At 41.4% G+C, this 18,332-nt stretch overlaps 1 protein-coding gene across 1 annotated transcript in view; it reads left to right on the top strand.

Moving 5' to 3' along the window:
• The window catches only part of LOC115075242 (SHC-transforming protein 4-like), an 82,439-nt gene that overhangs the window by 28,225 nt on the left and 35,882 nt on the right, over positions 1–18,332 (top strand). Inside the window, exon 2 of the mRNA XM_029575534.1 lies at positions 976–1,046. Coding sequence (XP_029431394.1) covers positions 976–1,046 — 71 coding nt within the window. The remainder of the gene's footprint in view (positions 1–975; positions 1,047–18,332) is intronic.

Here is an 18,332-nt window from a genome sequence, read left to right as displayed (position 1 = left end):
AGGCATTTTCGCATGCTTTAAGCCCTTAACACATGCGAAAACACCTTAACGCATTTTGATAAATGAGGGGGTAAGAGCTTTACATTATCATTATCAAAGTTGGGGGTTTTTTTTATAATAAGTAACTTTAGAAAAATAAACCTGATACCAGTAGAATCTTGTATAAATAGCTCATTAAACAATTTTAATAAAGACATGAGTTAATCAAATATATTTATTACCTTGGACATGAGATCCTTCTATTTTTCTGACAGTATCTTAAAAGGCAAAATACTTCTCTTTGTACCAGCTGGTATTCATTTCTCTTAATAATGGTAAAGCTTTTGCTAGAATCTTTATTTATCTTGCCTGGGATTAGACCATCACAAGGTTCTTCATTATCAAGGTGTTTTTTTTTTAAATCCCCTATTTGACGTTTGGTAAAAAAAAAAATACCCAGACATCTGAAGAAAGGACCTGAAGAGCTCATGCACTGTAACACGCTTTTTTGGCAGGTTCTTTCCAAGGTATCCCAACCTGCAAAGTCTGCCGTCTTCTGCATGACCAGTACAGCTGCTGGCATTCTGCACTGAGTAACCTGTACTACATCAGGCTTGGGTTTGATACATTTCTAGTGACACAATACAATTTGTTACATTAGCAAAGGAAGTTTTGGGTGGCAAATAAGATTAATGACAAACTAGAATCTCTACCCATCTGTCTTCTGATTAGAACTAAGCTCTGCTTTCTAAATGCTGAGATAGCATAGAAAATGCATTAAAATGGCATCATTTTTAAATCCATCTGTACACACACACACACACATGTAAAAAGAGAGGCTGAGACAACTTTCTAACTTGTTAACATGATCATCTTTTATTTTGCAGAGTGGTAAAGAGAGAAGCAATTTAAGAAATCCAGCAAGGAATACCGCACCAGTTTCTAAACAATTAATAGTAATATAGCCATTCCTTTTTTTTCTTTTCTTTACTTTAGTATATGGGCTGTATTGAGGTGCTGGAGTCTATGAGATCCCTTGACTTTGGCACACGGACCCAAGTCACAAGGTAAGAGAAATAAGTAATGCTGCTGATTATCAAAAGAATGAACATTCAGGGGTAGATTTTCAAAAACTGCACCCGCGCGTACTTTTGTTCGCACGACCGGCGCAAACAAAAGTACACTGGATTTTAATAGATACCGCGTAGCCGCGCGTATCTTTTAAAATCCGGGGTCGGTGCGCGCAAGGCTGCGCAAAATCGGCAGCCTGCGCGCACCGAGCTGTGCAGCCTGCCTCTGTTCCCTCCACCCCCCCCCACACCTTCCCCTCCCTTCCCCTACCTAACCCACCCCCCCAGCCTTATCTAAAACCCCCCCTACCTTTGTTAGCAAAGTTACGCCTGCCCGAGGCAGGCGTAACTTGTGCACTCCGGGCCGGCCGCCGGTGCGTGATTCCCCGGCCCGGGAGCAGTTTCGGAGGCCTCGGCCACGTCCCCAAAATGCCCCTGGGCCGGAATCATGCCCATGGCCCCGCTCCCGGATGATGCGCGGCCATGACACGCCTCCCGACATGCCCCCCCAGGAAAGCCCCGGGACTTACGCGCGTCCCGGGGCTAACGCGCTGCCGAGCCTATTCAACATAGGCTCAGCACGCGCAGGGGGAGCTTGGGGCAGGTTTTTGGGGGGTACGCATGTAAGGGAACGGAGGCAGGCTGCACGGCTCGGCATGTGCAGGCTGCCAATTTTGCGCAGCCTTGCGCGCGCCGACCCCGGATTTTAAAAGATACACACGGCTACGCGGTATCTATTAAAATCCGGCGTACTTTTGTTTGTGTACCCCTTTTGTTTGCGTACCCCTTTGAAAATCTGCTCTACAGTGTATTACAATGGAGGGATATCTAGCTTTATGGAATATAAGAGATATGAATGTAATACTAGGGAATTATAGTGAATATGCAGTGCTACACAATATTAATGGAATAATTATGTGCTGAGCTATAGGATGTCAGCAGAGTGAATGGGTAGTCCTGTACAATGATTACACATATGCTGTATGTAACTTAGTAGATGACAGCAGATACCAATTGGCCCATCCAATCTCCTCAGTTATTCCACTTTACACAGCCAAGGATATATCCCAGCTGCCAGCTATAGAAACTTGATTGTTTATAAGATTACTCCTTATCCAATTTATTTTTTAACTTCCTCAATGGTTTTTTGGGTAGATGAGTACACAACACCAGGTGCCTCTTCTTACCAATGTTTTATCACCAGGTTTTATAATAATCTAAACTATTGAGGCTGTTGCCCTAAAACTAGTTGCTTGAGCACCTTGCTAGATGGTATCCAGCCATTACCAACTTGACAGCTTCAACCCAGTTGGTTTCTGAGGAGTTGTAGCTAGTTGGTTCCAACACAGCTCCCCTGTGGCTTTGATGTGTGGCGTGGTATGACACCTTGTTGCTGTGATGTAGTTGACACAGCCTTGTGGATGAACCTACGAGGCTCCACCGACAGCTGGTGAATGCGCTTATGGCGGGACAGGCTGGAGCTTCATCTATACTAGTCGCCTCCCCCACAGGTTGAGCCGTTCATTTCTCGTGGCTGGCAGGGCCTAGGTGGGTCCCTAGGATAGTCAGGTAAGCAAGAGTCCAAGGGCATGCCAGGGTCAGGACAGGCAGCAGACCTGCGGAGTATGGGACAGGCCAAGGTTGTGGCAGGTTGAAGACAAATGTGGTCAGGTCCAGGCAAGAGGTCAAGACCAGGCAACAGGCAATCAGTCAGGTCAAGGTGAGAGGTCAGGTTCAGGTGGCAGGCAATCATGGTCAGGTGCAAGCAAGAAGTCAGAATCCAGAAATCAGGCCAAGATGACATACTGAAGACATAGATGAGACAGACAAGATAAGGCAGCACCATACGAGGATGGCAGGTCAAGGAAGGATGGATGAGGAAGGCTGGACGTAGACGGAACTCAGGAATGCAGACAAGAATCAAGACACAGGACCAACACACACTGCTGATGCAGGAGACCTGTTGATGAGGCAGTAGTAGGCAGTCCGAGGAGCCCTTATATAGCTGGAGACTGCTAACAACATCAGAGGGCACCACAGGGATTTTACCGCCATGGGCCCTTTAAAAGAGGAGGACCAAGGACAGCAACAGCATGGTGGCGTGTCGGGCTATACTCAGTGGCATCCATGCTGTGTTGAGGTCAGGGCCTGCTGCCAGCATCAGAGTGAGTATGGTGGCTCGCAGGGCCATCCTGCGAGCTGCGAATCCTAACATGATGTCATTGGATCGTGCTTCCTTTATCTGCCTCTTGTTTTCTCTTTTCTCACCTCGCTGGATGGTACCCAGCAAATAGTAACATGGCACATGGTGGCAGAAAAATACCAACTAACCATTCCAGTGTGCACAATTATTCCTGTCCACACTGCCAAGGATATATCCTGGCTGCCTGCTGTGGATTGTGAGCATTCTTTGTTCAATTTCAATTTTTCTAGTTCCGTATTCATGCGCTCCTCTATAAATGGCATGGCTTCTGCCCTGCTACCATACATACGCTTTCCAGTAATTGATGGTCCTCCAATCCCTCCTTCAGTGAATATCAATTAGAAGTATTTGTTTAACATTTCTGCTTTTTCCTTGTTCCTCTCCTCACATATCTCATCTATGTCTCCTCTTAGTCTTTAAACCCCACCTCCACTCTTCCTCTTTTCACTGACATACCTGCCCAAAGTCACCACCTTGCTTTTCCTATTTAACTATATTTTTGTCCACTTGTGCCTTTGCTACTATCCTTAATGCTTTTTCTTTTTTTTTTTAATTCTTTATTTATATATTTTCAAACAAAGTGTCAAGACAAAAAAAAATCTTGAGTGATAGTGAAAACAGAAAAATATAGGGAAAAAAGGAAAATACAATCAATCAATTCCAACTTTAATCCTCAAATATGGGGGATTCTATACTGTAACCCAAGGTTAAATACAGTATAGGAAAATTAAGAACAGTTAAGATAGCCATAAATCTAAATAGAGAGAGAGGTTGCTGGTCTATTAAGATGGAATTATATCAGAGGAATATAATTCAAAAAAATAATTAAAAAATTATTATTAAAAAAAATTGTTAAAGGAAGGGTTGCTAGTTTCATATAATTTTTAATGCTGTCGTCAACCAAGAGACTTAAAAAAAAATTAAATAAAAATTTAGGATGGAAGGATGTTGATTAGTTTATGATTATAAAAACATCATTTAACTCTGTTGACCTTGGTTGGTGACAGCGTTAAAAATTTATATGAAACTAGCAACCCTTCCTTTAACAATGTTTTTGAATTAGACATTTTTTTGGAATTATATTTCTTTAGTTATATCGGTTTATTTCTGATTTTGTGACTACCGGGTATTGCATGTGCATAGGGAATTTTGATAATACACCCGGTTGGTAGTGTTTTGTGATTATTGGTTATATCAGAGGAACCAGGCAATTCTATCTAGTCACATAGAAACTGGGACAATTGAGGCTTATTGCTTTTCTTACCCCTTTCAGTCAGAACAGGCAGCTCCTTCCTAAAATGTTCTTCAGTTCCTAATACATCTGCACCATCGTCTCATCCACGCCTTGAGACTCTGGAGCTCAGCCTGCCTCTGGGGTTTTGCGAGTGGAACTGGAAGCATTTCCAAGAATGCTGCCCTAGAGGTTCTGGATTTTAGTTTTCCACCTATAAGCCTACATTTAGCTGCCAGAACATAAGAACATAAGAACATAAGAAAATGCCATACTGGGTCAGACCAAGGGTCCATCAAGCCCAGCATCCTGTTTCCAACAGTGGCCAATCCAGGCCATAAGAACCTGGCAAGTACCCAAAAACTAAGTCTATTCCATGTAACCATTGCTAATGGCAGTGGCTATTCTCTAAGTGAACCTAATAGCAGGTAATGGACTTCTCCTCCAAGAACTTATCCAATCCTTTTTTAAACACAGCTATACTACCTGCACGAACCACATTCTCTGGCAACAAATTCCAGAGTTTAATTGTGCGTTGAGTAAAAAAGAACTTTCTCCGATTAGTTTTAAATGTGCCCCATGCTAACTTCATGGAGTGTCCCCTAGTCCTTCTACTATCTGAAAGAGTAAATAACCGATTCACATCTACCCGTTCTAGACCTCTCATGATTTTAAACACCTCTATCATATCCCCCCTCAGTCGTCTCTTCTCCAAGCTGAAAAGTCCTAATCTCTTTAGTCTTTCCTCATAGGGGAGTTGTTCCATTCCCCTTATCATTTTGGTAGCCCTTCTCTGTACCTTCTCCATCGCAATTATATCTTTTTTGAGATGCGGCGACCAGAATTGTACACAGTATTCAAGGTGCGGTCTCACCATGGAGCGATACAGAGGCATTATGACATTTTCCGTTTTATTCATCATTCCTTTTCTAATAATTCCCAACATTCTGTTTGCTTTTTTGACTGCCGCAGCACACTGAACCGACGACTTCAATGTGTTATCCACTATGACACCTAGATCTCTTTCTTGGGTTGTAGCACTTCCCTCCTGCATCTTCCTATGTCATTGGTACCCACATGGGCTACAATGGCTGATTCCTTCCCAGCACTCTCTAAAATGCTATCTCGTCAATGCGCAAGTTCACTATCTTTGCACTCAGCAGCAAGTTACCAAACCATCCTTAGGACCACCAGACATACAGCTATCTATATTCTTAATGATTGAATCATCAATAACAATGGAAATCCTACCCCACTCTCCTGGACACACAGCCTTGAAGATATATCTTTGATGATAGAGGATAACATATCACCTGGAGGGGAAGGTTCCAGCTACAGGAAAGGTGATGTTGTCCTTCCTGGTGACCTTGGTCATCCAAAGCAGCACAGACTCCCAGAATGGAGGTGGGAGTACTCTACTTTGTCCCTGAAGGTTTCCTTTGTATAACTCAGGCTGCAATTCCTGGTGACCTTGCTTCTCTAAAGCAGCACAGGGGATGCCAGAGTGGAGACCTCTCTTTTATGTCTCTATTATCTTTCTGCTTCCTCTCCTCCAGGTTAGCCTCTTTAGCTTTTAGACATTGTACTCGTTCCCTGAGCACTAGAAATTCATTGCACCTGGTGCACGCATAGAACCTCTCCTAACTAGGAAGATAATTATACATGTGGCAACCAGGGCGAAACCCTGGATAGTCCCCACCCCACTGCTGGACTGATTTCTGCATCTTTCATTTTTTAACTCAGAAAAGGATTGCAAATAGGACATGAACACTTCCTCAGACAAAGAACTTATGCTTCTGAATTTTCTCTTTATTTTGTGTTTGGAGCATGCCTCAACAGTAGAACATAGGTCCTTTAGTGCGTTTGTGACTGATGGTTATCTGAGGCCACAAATCTTGCATAGGATTCTTCCCTGAACCTGGGGCGGTAAGTGTCTCTCAGTCGCTGCAGTCATGGGATATTGTTGCCATGAACAAGGTAATCTCAGAGAGAGTGGAAGGAAACTCAGTGAATCCTGGTAAAATTGACAAAGTTACAAAATAGACAAAGAATATATTGATGAGAAATTCCACAACTCAAAGGGCTGAAAAACCATGATGGACTCACCATGCCTTCTCCTTACTATCACTATGATTTGCATAGTCCATACCAGATGTACTCAGCACTGTACAGAGATGCATATTGGACAGTTCCTACTCTGTGGAGTTTACAGTCTCAGGACAGACAAGCAGGACACACAACCAAAAACAAATGGGAGGCTTTGAATGAAAACAGCCAGACTATGACAGAGAAGATTTAAGTCAAATGGGATTAAACTGAGGAAGGGTAACTTTTAACTGAGCAACATCGAATATGTATAATATTTAGTAGGGATGGAATATCTATCAGCCCCACTTCTGTCTAGAAACAGAAATGCACTCCCCAGACTAGAGCCCAGATTGACAAACAGGAAGAAGTTGGGATTCAGGTATTAAAAGCAGCCTCTTAAGAGGTGAGTTTCCAGGCTGAATTTCAGTCTGGTAAGAGAGGGAGGGAGCCAGGTGCACATGCTCAGGAAGGCAATTACAGGCATTTGGTGTGATCCAGAGTCAGGTGGCTGCTACTAGTTATCATTTATAAAGCGCTACTAGACATATACAGTGTCACCTGGAAAGTATAGTTTAGTAATAGGAACACTGTCTAACCTTTAAATTAGATGTTAATGTTCAAAATTCTTAACATTTGCCGACCAACGTGTTAACTATGACCTTGCCTTTAGTTAGGTGAATTGGGCCATACAGTGCTTTCTGGGGACATATGTAGAGTGGCATGAACAAACTACTTAAGATATATTTTTGGTAAAATCATTGATGTCTATCTACCTTCTTGATCTTGCACCTGAACTAGGAGTCACCCATTCTTTAAATTTCTGAATACTTTGATCAGATTGCTTGCTTTTTGTGACAAGGAAACATTCTTTTCTATTCCTACAGTAGATTCTCACAAGTCATTCCAGAAAATATTCTAGGGGTTGATTAACATTCACCATTTCAAGTCTCAGATTGGCAAATAGCGGCTGAATATCAGCTTTTCCCCACAAAGCAACTATTATAAATGGGTTTATTTGAGAATTATCGAAAGCTATTCAGGGCAAGTATTTATCTGTTCAGCATGGCAAGCAAAATGTATTCAGTGTGCCCAAGAGGTAGAAGCATCAAAGATGGTCTACTAATGCTCTCCCCTTCCCCTGACTTTACTGAATATTTTCAAAGCAAACTTACATACATACGTTAGCTTTGAAAATATTTGGGTAATTGGCCAAGTAAGCACATGCATTCAACTGCATAAACTTACTCCTTGTGGTCTGAGTGCATAACTTGCGAGTGTACATTTATATGCATATTTTTTAAAATCTAAACTGGGTTTTATGTGCACAAATGGCTTTGAAAAGGTGTGGTTAGTGTTGATTAATTGGCAGCACTAATGAGGATTTTTGTATTATTGCAAACTGCACTAAATGTAAATGATCTGATTCGCATAATTTAACATTCTAATCAGCTTATTTAAATGTTAATGCAAAAAAGTATTTCATGTTAATGCAAGCATGGTAACACTGACAATATGTGTTGAAGGCATTAACACACTTTTGTAAATAGGATCCTATTAATATTGACTAATCAGTTTTTTTTATTTCAGAGTAATTTAAATATTCAGCAGACCCTCTCAAATAGGCTATATGCAATGGCTTTCTTTCTGACCTCTTAAGTGACCGAATTGAGCCCTTGCTGAATAGAAAAATATATTCTAAATACAGCTTTCAGCTTTTTTTTTCCCCGTTAGGCTGAATACATGAGTTCCCAATTACTCAAAAGCTACTCAGTTTTTCTGAATTGCAGATTTTGTGAGTTTATGCTGATTCTTTGGTGGCTCTTTAATCTGCACTTAAGCAATCCACATGTCCTCATGCCCTCCAGCAAGGGCTGGGGAGATGATGCCACCACTTTTTCCCCCGGTAGTGTCTAGATGGTATAATGCACTATTTATGTCTGCATTGGACCATGAAAAGTCTTTTTATTCATCTGCCTGCGAGTCTGTCTGAAATCACCACAAAGAGCAAACCAGATAAGATTCTAATCCTCTGGAGCATTTCTGTGAATTTTAATGTTTTCAACTGTCACTGTTTTGTTTTTTTTGCATAGTAATGTTTATTCAGGTGTTGACCAAATATAACAACAGTCACATTGAACTGTCACTGTTTTAAAGTTACAGTTCCTTTTTCTTAGACATGCCTTTATTCAGAATCATGATAATTCTGTAACCTGATTGTCAGTTTTAACTTTCCTGGTTCGTTTTTAATGAAAGGACAGAGAGCACACCATTGTTCATGTGCCCTCTTTCCTCAGTATCCTACTTGCTATGTATTTTGGGCCTGATTCACTAAGGCTTCTCTCCCATTCTGTTTCTCTGGGAAAAAACCAAACAAACCTGGAGGAATCAGGTCCTTGCACACTTATCCAATAATTATTTTTTCCATAGGCAGAGAAGGAGAAAAAGTCCTTTTCAAATAAGGCAATTTTACTTTAAACTAAATAGGACATTCCACATGGAACATGGGAACGGGAGTGAAAAGGGGAACTAGGGATAAGATTAGAGGGTTTGATTTGCACAGATACTGTAAAAATTGCCTTGTAGGGCCAGGATTGGTACTGATATCCCCAGTTGAGAGGAAGAAGAGAATTGGAGGAGTGATGACACTGACGAGGTTGAGATGCCCTCAGGGAGAGTGGAGATGGCTGGATGAGAGGAAGAAAACTTTGAAGCTCAAGAGCAGTGGACAGGGCAGAAGACAGAATGACTAATGAGGTGAAGAATGTAGAGACTAAGGATAGTAGACCTGATGGTAGTAGTGGTTTGCAGCAGGGATTAAGACTGGAAACGTTTAGCAGTAGTAAGAGTAAATGTGATGGAGCCATAGAAAATAATGAGAGGGAAAAATCTACCCACTTGAAGTAATGCTTTGGCGCATACATCCTAACCAACTAGTGGAAGCCCAAGTGAGTTGGCATGTCCTCTGGATGTACTACAACCTCTCCTGGCTGCCTGTTCAAGGAGCACAGGCTGGCAGCAGCCCAGGCCTGACATAGGTTGTGGTGACTTCCAAAGCTGACCACTGAGGCAGCTGGGAAAAGCATGCAGAGATTGTGCAACCTTCATAGTACCTGGCTGGCTGCTGGAGAAGCACAGAATGGTGGTGCTTCAGAAGTTGGGTACCAAGACAGCTGGGCAAAGTATGTAGGTGTATTGCAATCTCCCCCAGTATTTGGCCAGCTGCTCAAGAAGTGTGGGATGTGCAGGTTAATCCCAACTTCCCCCCACCCCTGGAATACTTATCTTTTGTGTGCATAAAAGTATGTGCAACATTTGGTTATGTTTATACTTTTATGCAAACAAATCCCAGGCAATTTTATAACAAGCCATTTTCATGCAAATGGACTACTGCAGTAGCCTATGCACAGGTCTTCCACAAAAGCGCACACGCAGGCTGCAGATAGTGGCAGCTTGGGTGGTATTTGGGGGTTCAAGGTTGACTCCAGTGCAGACAATATATAGAAACATAGAAATGACGGCAGAAGAAGACCAAACGGCCCATCCAGTCTGTCCAGCAAGCTTTCACACTTTTTTTTTTCTCTCATACTTATCTGTTACTCTTGGCCCTTATTAGTAACTTTTTGGTTCTAGTTACCTTCCACCCCCGCCATTGATGTAGAGAGCAGTGCTGGAGCTGCATCTAAGTGAAGTATCTAGCTTAATTGGTACACTTGTATATAATTATCCTCCTCTATCTCTTCTATTTCTTACAATCCCAGTTCATTAACCCTTGTTAATTGTAACTGCTTCTCTTCTCCATGTTTATTTATGTTTTTGGTTATATTCTTGCACCCCTGTTTTCTGTAAACCGACATGATGAGAACGAGTTCTTGAATGCCGGTATAAAAAAAACCTTAAATAAAAAATAAAAAAAAATAGTAACTGCTGCAATAAGCAAGCTACTCCCATGCTTATTTGTTTACCCAGCCTGTGCCATTCAGTCATTGTTGGTTGTTGTCTGAATATAATTCCTCTTTTCTTTATTCCCCCTGCCGTTGAAGCAGTGAGTTGCGCTGGATATGTATTCCAAGTGAAGTATCAGGCTTAATTGATTCGGGGTAGTATCCGCCGTAACAAGTAAGCTACACCCATAATTATTTGTTTACCCAGACTATCGGTCCAATACAGTACAGTGCGCACTGCTAACCCTCTATTGGACGTGTGTTTTTGACGCGCTAGCGTTACCCCTTATTCAGTAAGGGGCCAAAAATGCGCAACATGCAAATGCATGTTGATGGCCCTATTAGGTATTCCCACACGATTCAGAAAACAAAATGTGCAGCCAAGCTGCACATTTTGCTTTCAGAAATTAGCGCCTACCCAAAGGTAGGCGCTAATTTCTTCGGGCACCATGAAAATGCACAGAAAAGCAGTAAAAACTGCTTTTCTGTGCACCCTCTGACTTAATATCATGGCGATATTAAGTCGGAGGTCCCGAAAGTTACCAAAAGTAAAAAAAAAAAAAAAATTTGAAATCTGCTCGCGGGTCGAAAACCGGACGCTCAATTTTGCCGGCGTCTGGTTTCCAAACCCGTGGCTGTCAGTGGGCTCGAGAACCGACGCTGGCAAAATTGAGCGTCGGCTGTCAAACCTGCTGACAGCCGCCGCTCCGGTCCAAAAGGAGGTGCTAGGGATGCGCTAGTGTCCCTAGTGCCTCCTTTTGCCTGTTTTTACCACCGGGCCTAATTTGCATAGTGAATCGCACGCACTGGAGAGTGGACTGTGTGCGCGCCAGGAGAGCGGGCGTTTGCCCGCTCTCCTGCAGACTTTACTATATCGGTCCATTTGTAATTCAGTCCTTGTTGGTTGTTGCCTGAATATAAATCCTCTTTTCCTCTTTCCCCCCCCCCCCTGCCGTTGAAGCAGAGAGCTATGCTGGATATGCATTGAAAGTGAAGTATCAGTCTTTCCCCCCTGCCGTTGAAGCAGAGAGCTATGCTGGATATGCATTGAAAGTGAAGTATCAGTCTTTCCCCCCTGCCGTTGTAGCAGAGAGCTATGCTGGATAATAATGCTCTGTTCTTTGCACTGGCTATCCATCATTGATTGGATGCAATTCAAGATCATAGCCTTGGTGTTTATAATTATGAGGGTAAATGGTCCATTATATTTGTGCGAAAAGCTGAATTGGTATATTCCACAATGAAGTCTAAGATCAATTCAAGAGGCCCTGTGGCAGATTCCATCATTCAAGGTTATACGGAAAAGTCAGATTAAGGGAAGAGTCTTTTCTGTATTTATTTTGTGGAATAAGTTACTGGTGAAAATGAGGCAAGAGGTGAACTATTTAGCCTTTTTGAAAGAATATGAAAACTTGGGAAGTATATTTTCGAACTGGAAAGGGATATGAGCTAGGTGTTTTAGTTGCTGTTGTAGTGCTGACATTTGGGGGGGGGGTATTTTTGTTTATATTTTTGTGGGTTTTTAAGTGGGGGAAAAATGGATTATGAAATTGAATTTTATTGTTATGGTATTCATATTTTTATGAGGTGCATTGCTTTGGGTGATTTTTGATAGAGGAGGTGGTATTTTGGTGCTAATACCTTGGATCGGCTGCAGTTTGTTGAAGGAGTAAAAATATTTGGAACATAGATATAATAACTTTGATTTGAATGGAAAATATAAAAAAAAGTCCATGGGCTTGCACAGTCAGGGCAGTTCCAAGCCTTGGGCATGTGCCTGCAATACAAAGTATTAGCTTTACAATCAGTGGTTCAAATAATTTCCCTTGACCCGTCGCACACATATGTCAGCACTTGACACAGGGAGTTCCAATAGGAGATTTTGACATTGAGAATCATTTGTAGTTCTGAAGTCCCCTAGGGGAAAGGGCAGGAAATGGCTACCTGCCCTTTGTCCACGCTGTATGCCATGTCTAGCAATTAGTAAGGTTCAAAGAAATGGCCCAATGTGTGGTTAACATTAATGTGTTTGTAGGAAGTGAACAGGCTTTCAGTACCTATTCGGAATCGCAGAAACAATTCGACACAGGTCAAAGAGCAAAATAGCACAATATAAAGTCCACTACCGACTTTATACCCTTAGGACCTTCAGGACCTTATCTGGACAGTCCACCCACCTGCTATGAAAAACCATCTCTTGAAGCATCAGCTTTCTAGCTCATGCTCTTCCCATAGTTATTTATTTTATATATCTTTTTTACGTTTAATATTTAATATTTATTGATCTACGTTCTTTTGTTCAATAATTTGTTGATTGTTTAATGTTACGCTGCACGTTCTCTGTTCAATACTTTGTCTATTGTTTAATGTAATGCCTTACCGGCGACAGTTTTGTTATATGGAAACCGACTTGATTTGATATGTATATCGAGAATGTCGGTATATAAAAACCCTAAATAAATAAATAAATACCAGCCCACAAAGAAGGAGAACAATGCGCAGGAATGCCATAGTGAGGCTGTAAAGTACTGTTCAAGACTGAGGAGGGGGATTTTTATGCATGAACACAAACCCAGGGGCCTCCTATCGGTGTCACTCCTCACCACAATTATTTGCTTATTTCTCTGCCTGGTCTGCAGTTGTCCCCTTCATTTCCTGGTCTGAATTTGGCTGCTTCTCAGCCTGCTTCAGAGTTGCAGGTTTTAAAGTGTGATGCGTGGATCCAGGATTTCTTGCCCTGTACTTTTACCGCTGTTGGTGGTGAGCAAACCTTGGCAGGGTCCCTCCCAGTGTGGTTCTAAAGCGCTTGTCGGAGGAAGTTTCAAATTAAAACAGCATCATCTAAAATTTAAAGTTATTATGCACTCCGGCAAAACACATAAAATCATAATCAGTCTCAAGCATACATTCTTGCTGGGCTTCCCTTTACATGCACTTTAACCCTGAGATCATCATAAACTGTCTCTAAGAGCTCCTTTCTAGAGGATCAAACCCAGAGGCTTATCCCATCATGTACTCGCCCCCCTTCTACCAGGGGAGTTTGCTGAATACCCCAGAGGTAAACTGAACCCCACAATGGAACCCACAGCTCTGGGTAACACGGTAAACCTAAAAAAAATGCCTAAAATCTAAAAGCCAAATTTGTTTCTCAACTGTTGATATGCTGCAAAATGCCCAAATTGCATGTGTTTCCTTAAACATAAGTAAGAGAGGGTACCCTGTGTTAAGGAAAAGGAAAATCCCTTACTTATCCAATCAGACAATACCATATGGATGCCCCTCCCCCCCCCCCCCCCCCACCGCAGCTTCCTCACATGGAAAACCAGGAAAATATTGTCCACTGCAAGAATAATCACTGAATGCTGAAGCCAGCAACGAGAAAAATCTTTATTAGTAGGATATCTTAGGAGCAATGTGGATTTGAAGTGCCAAAAAGCAGAATATAAAAATAGAAATAGAAATTACCACAATAGAGTAAAGCAATTGCAGAGCTTGAACCTTCCTCAGCTGCAAGAGGTTATATACATCACCTCCCCCAAACCTGCACATCAATGGGTTAGTTTCTTTGTAAGCATAACCGTTTTCTAATTGGTTAATACTCTTATATGCTAATAATACTGAATTCTTGTAAGTCATATGATTTCTTGTAAATTGAGCCCAGAAGGCAGAAGCGAAACTTAATAATACTTTAGCATTCTTACAGCCTTGGCTATTTCCACAAGACTGATCAGTTCAATGTTATTATGCTGCTATGATCTTTATACTTCTTCACCACTACCAACTGGTTTGTCTTCACAGAGAACTCCTTACAGTGGTATAGAAAAAATGTTAATTAATAAATAAACATGTTTTATGCACATAAATGGCTTTGAAAATACCCCTATATACTTTGATTTACTTAGGCCTTCATCTACTCCAAACATGGTATCAGGTACCAGAAAATTCCCTGTCCATCAGGGATTATAGCATAAACTTTGAAAAACTGTTTGGATCCACAAAGAACTCCTCCAATCAGATGACAGGCATGACAATCTATCACCCTCTGACAATGAGTGCAAAAATTTTGCCTGACACTTTGCCAACAAAATCCTGAAGTTCCACCCATATTTTGGCAGTCTAAACTCCAGGACACCAAGTAAATCATCATTGGAACCTACCAACTCCATCCCCTCTCACCCCTGAGAAATCCTTAAAGACCAGCCTAGACTCTTTCACTTTCAAGAAGTCTCCAGTGACCATATCATCAAGATCTTCTCTGACCTCAACCCTTCATCAAACTAATCAAAAGACAAACTTGGCCTTTCCAGCTGGATTGCCCAACTGGTAAACAGCTTCCAATCTGACAGTATTATATCAGCCATGTTAAAGAAAACCGCCATGTGACACCTTCAGAAACTCTCCCTGGACCCCAAGATCAGGGACAACTACTGGTTCATCTTAAGCACTCTTCTTCTATCCAACGTTATTGAAAAGGCGGTCTTCCATCAACTCCAGATGCTGCTAGAGGAAAGGCATTCGCTGGAGAACTTCCATTTATGTTTCAAGAAAGGCCATAGCACCAAAAGGTCTCTCTTAATCCTACTTGATTTCTGAACAGCCTTTGACACAATTGACCACAATATCCTGATAGAAAGACTGGCAGACACTGGTATAAGAGGCCTAATAATTTGTAACAGGAAGGACACAACAAGTAGTTGTGGGTAACTCCTCCTCCTCTACCAAACCTCTCTCATGTGGCATCTTACAACCATCCTCCCCAATATGTTCACTTTGGCTTCATTGGGCTGAGCTACTCCAACCCCGCCCCCAAACCCACATGAAAGTAAGTTTTTGGTTTTTTTTGGCGGGGTTGTATGTGTCACTGATTACCCCACCCCTTCCTTTCATGTTTTGGCATTTGTTAAGTAAAGCTTCTCTGCAGCCTCCCCCCCCCCCCCCACTCACAATAGCATGTATTTCCCCCATGATCCCGAGAAATCTTGTTGGGAGCGAAATAACCTCCTACCTGCTCCAGGTGCTTCCAGCACTAATCTAAGGTAAGTGCTGGAAGCGTAAGCTGTGGGTAGTTTACACTCCTGGCAGGGTTTTTCAGGATCCATGAGGGGATTGGGGGGGGGGGGGGGAGCAAGCTGTGGGTAGTTTACACTCCTGGCAGGGTTTTTCAGGATCCATGAGGGGATGGGGGGGGGGGGGGGGGGAGCAAGCTGTGGGTAGTTTACACTCCTGGCAGGGTTTTTCAGGATCCATGAGGGGATGGGGGGGGGGGGAGTGGGTACATGCTATTGAGTGCAGGTGGGGAGGGGATATGGCAGGAAAGCTTTATTTAACAAAGGAGGGAGTGGGAGTGATTTGTGAATCTCCCCAAAACAAAAGGTTCATTGGAATTGGGGGGGGGGGGGGGGGGGTTTGGAGTAACTTGGCCCAGTGAGGCCAAAGTGAACATATTGAGGAAGAGGGTTGTAATTGTGCAGCTGGCCTGAAAAGCATCTTTCTTTAGGGTACTTTGCTACTTATTATAATTAAACCACCATCAAAAAAAGACTTTTATAATATACCCCAAAACTTTAATCAAACATCAATTTGGTTTTTTTTAGTCGATTGAGCCCTTAACGATCTAAAAACACTTTCACTATGCATACTAAAAACCTTTTCATTTCTACATACATACACACATATTCATCATCAATAGGACACAGTATTAATAATATTGAAACATAATATCTCCATCACAATGGCAATGAAACATAGTGTCCATGTTACAATCCTAAATCTAATCTGAACGGCGCACTAATTTTACAAACCATTATATAAATTTGCCAAACAAAAAATTATTTTTTCATAATGAATGTCCGAATAAGTCCTTCTTTCAAGGCTGCAACAAATATCCATAGTAGAAAAAAACCCCTCCAAAGGCCTTTGTTTCATCCGCATTTGGGCTTCCTCAGGGGGACGACGTGGATCTTCTAAATCAGGAGATCATAATGAATCCGCTGCTTCTCAGCGGCACAAGTAAGGACAATAGTGTTAATATTCAGCACAATAGTTTATCAGCTCACATCGGCGTTAAATCAAAAGAGAGTCGTAGAAACATCACTACTCCCCAGCGAACAAATGCAGCAAATGATATTTAACGATGCTATTTTTCAGCTCCCGATGGCACAAATACAGGAAATGATGCTTGACAGTGTTATTTCTCAGCCGACACTGCTTCTCAGTGGCGCAAATCAAAGGTCTTGTTCAGCAATGCTATTTTTCAGCCTGATCTTCTGCAGGTTTAAATCACACATAATTGCTCTAAAACAAGGCGCCATTGTGTGGTTACAGAAGAGCAGTCTCAGAATGACTCAAAACTGGTAAATCAAACATTGTGATATGGACACTATGTTTCATTGCCATTGTGAGGGAGATATTATGTTTCAATATTATTGATACTATGTCCTATTGGTGACGATAATGTGCGTACCTATGTGGAAATGAAAAGGTTTTTAGTATGGACAGTGAAAGTGGTTTTAGATAAGGGCTCAATCGAATTAAAAAAAACCAAACCCAAATTGATGTTTCATTAAAGTTTTTTGGTATATTATAAAAATCTTTTTTTATGGTGGTTTAATTATAATAATAAGGGAATTCGGGCCCTTTTGTATAAACTAGTATTTGCTATTAGTCCCTTCCCAGGGTTTAAAGTGGATTGCCATCTTCCCTGTTTTTGACCATATATATATATATATACACACACACACACACACACACATATATATTTGATATATTGCACTATTTCCTCTACCCTTTCAGCCCAGCACCCTTGTTCCATCCCTGTGCTATGATACTGTCTATGATGTCTTCCCTATTATATGGATGTAAACATAATAACCTAGTACCTTGCTCTGAACTCTGTGATATGAGAGCGAGTAAAAAATCCTTGTAATAATTGCACAAAATATTTCATATTAAACTTCCACACAGTTCATTCCACAGCTGAGACCAGTGGACTTGCTAAGCACTACAAGTTGGACATTTCAGAACAACTGAGGAGGTGAGCTGCAATACACCACACATGAACTTTCTCCAAATAGTCAAGACGAAGAACCAGTTGACTGGCATGTGAAGAAAACCAAGTGTGGCAAAACCTTTCCCCTCACTTCATATTTGGCTGTACATTTTCATTTGAAATACTAGGCTTCTTCTGAATGTGCTGAATTATGTCAAATGTTGTGGCTTGATCAGATTCAGAACTATCCCAAATATTAAGTTTCCATAGAATAGCAATTTGAGGTCCTTCAGTTGGTAAAAATAATCAACAAACAAAAAAGTTCAGAAAAGTAGCAAATAAAGTAAAAATAATATTTCTGTTGCTCAGTATTGTTAATATTTTCATTTGCATTTCTAAATGTTTAATGTCTGTATCATGAAACTTGTTTCTGCCCTATTTTGTACAAGGATAACCAACAATGTAAATAAATGCATATATAAATGCATGAATAATACTTGTAACATTGACTGGGTAGTCTTTGCATGAACTAATTGGCCTCATTATGTTCAGTGATAAATATGCAAGATAATTAGTCGGCCCTGTTCTAAGTTGGTTTCAAACTGGCTACAGAACTCCTAATTTAGAAACAAACTCTCAGTAGCGACTTTATACTGTTCATAAAACAATTAAGCTGAAGGCTTTAGATTGTCACCTTAATTTGCCAGTTTGAGACTTGTCAGCCTACATTGTTTCCAGTAGAAATTTAACTCTCTTGGCTAAGTGATTAGAGAGACTGGAATCGGGTTAGATATTGGCTGTACAAGACTAGCTTTGTTCATATGATTAGCTG

The sequence above is a fragment of the Rhinatrema bivittatum genome, chromosome 13 (assembly GCF_901001135.1).
Source record: "Rhinatrema bivittatum chromosome 13, aRhiBiv1.1, whole genome shotgun sequence".
In the NCBI taxonomy this organism is placed as follows: Eukaryota; Metazoa; Chordata; class Amphibia; order Gymnophiona; family Rhinatrematidae; genus Rhinatrema; species Rhinatrema bivittatum.
Note: the sequence above shows the minus strand (reverse complement) of the source record. Positions and strands in the feature narration are given on the sequence as shown.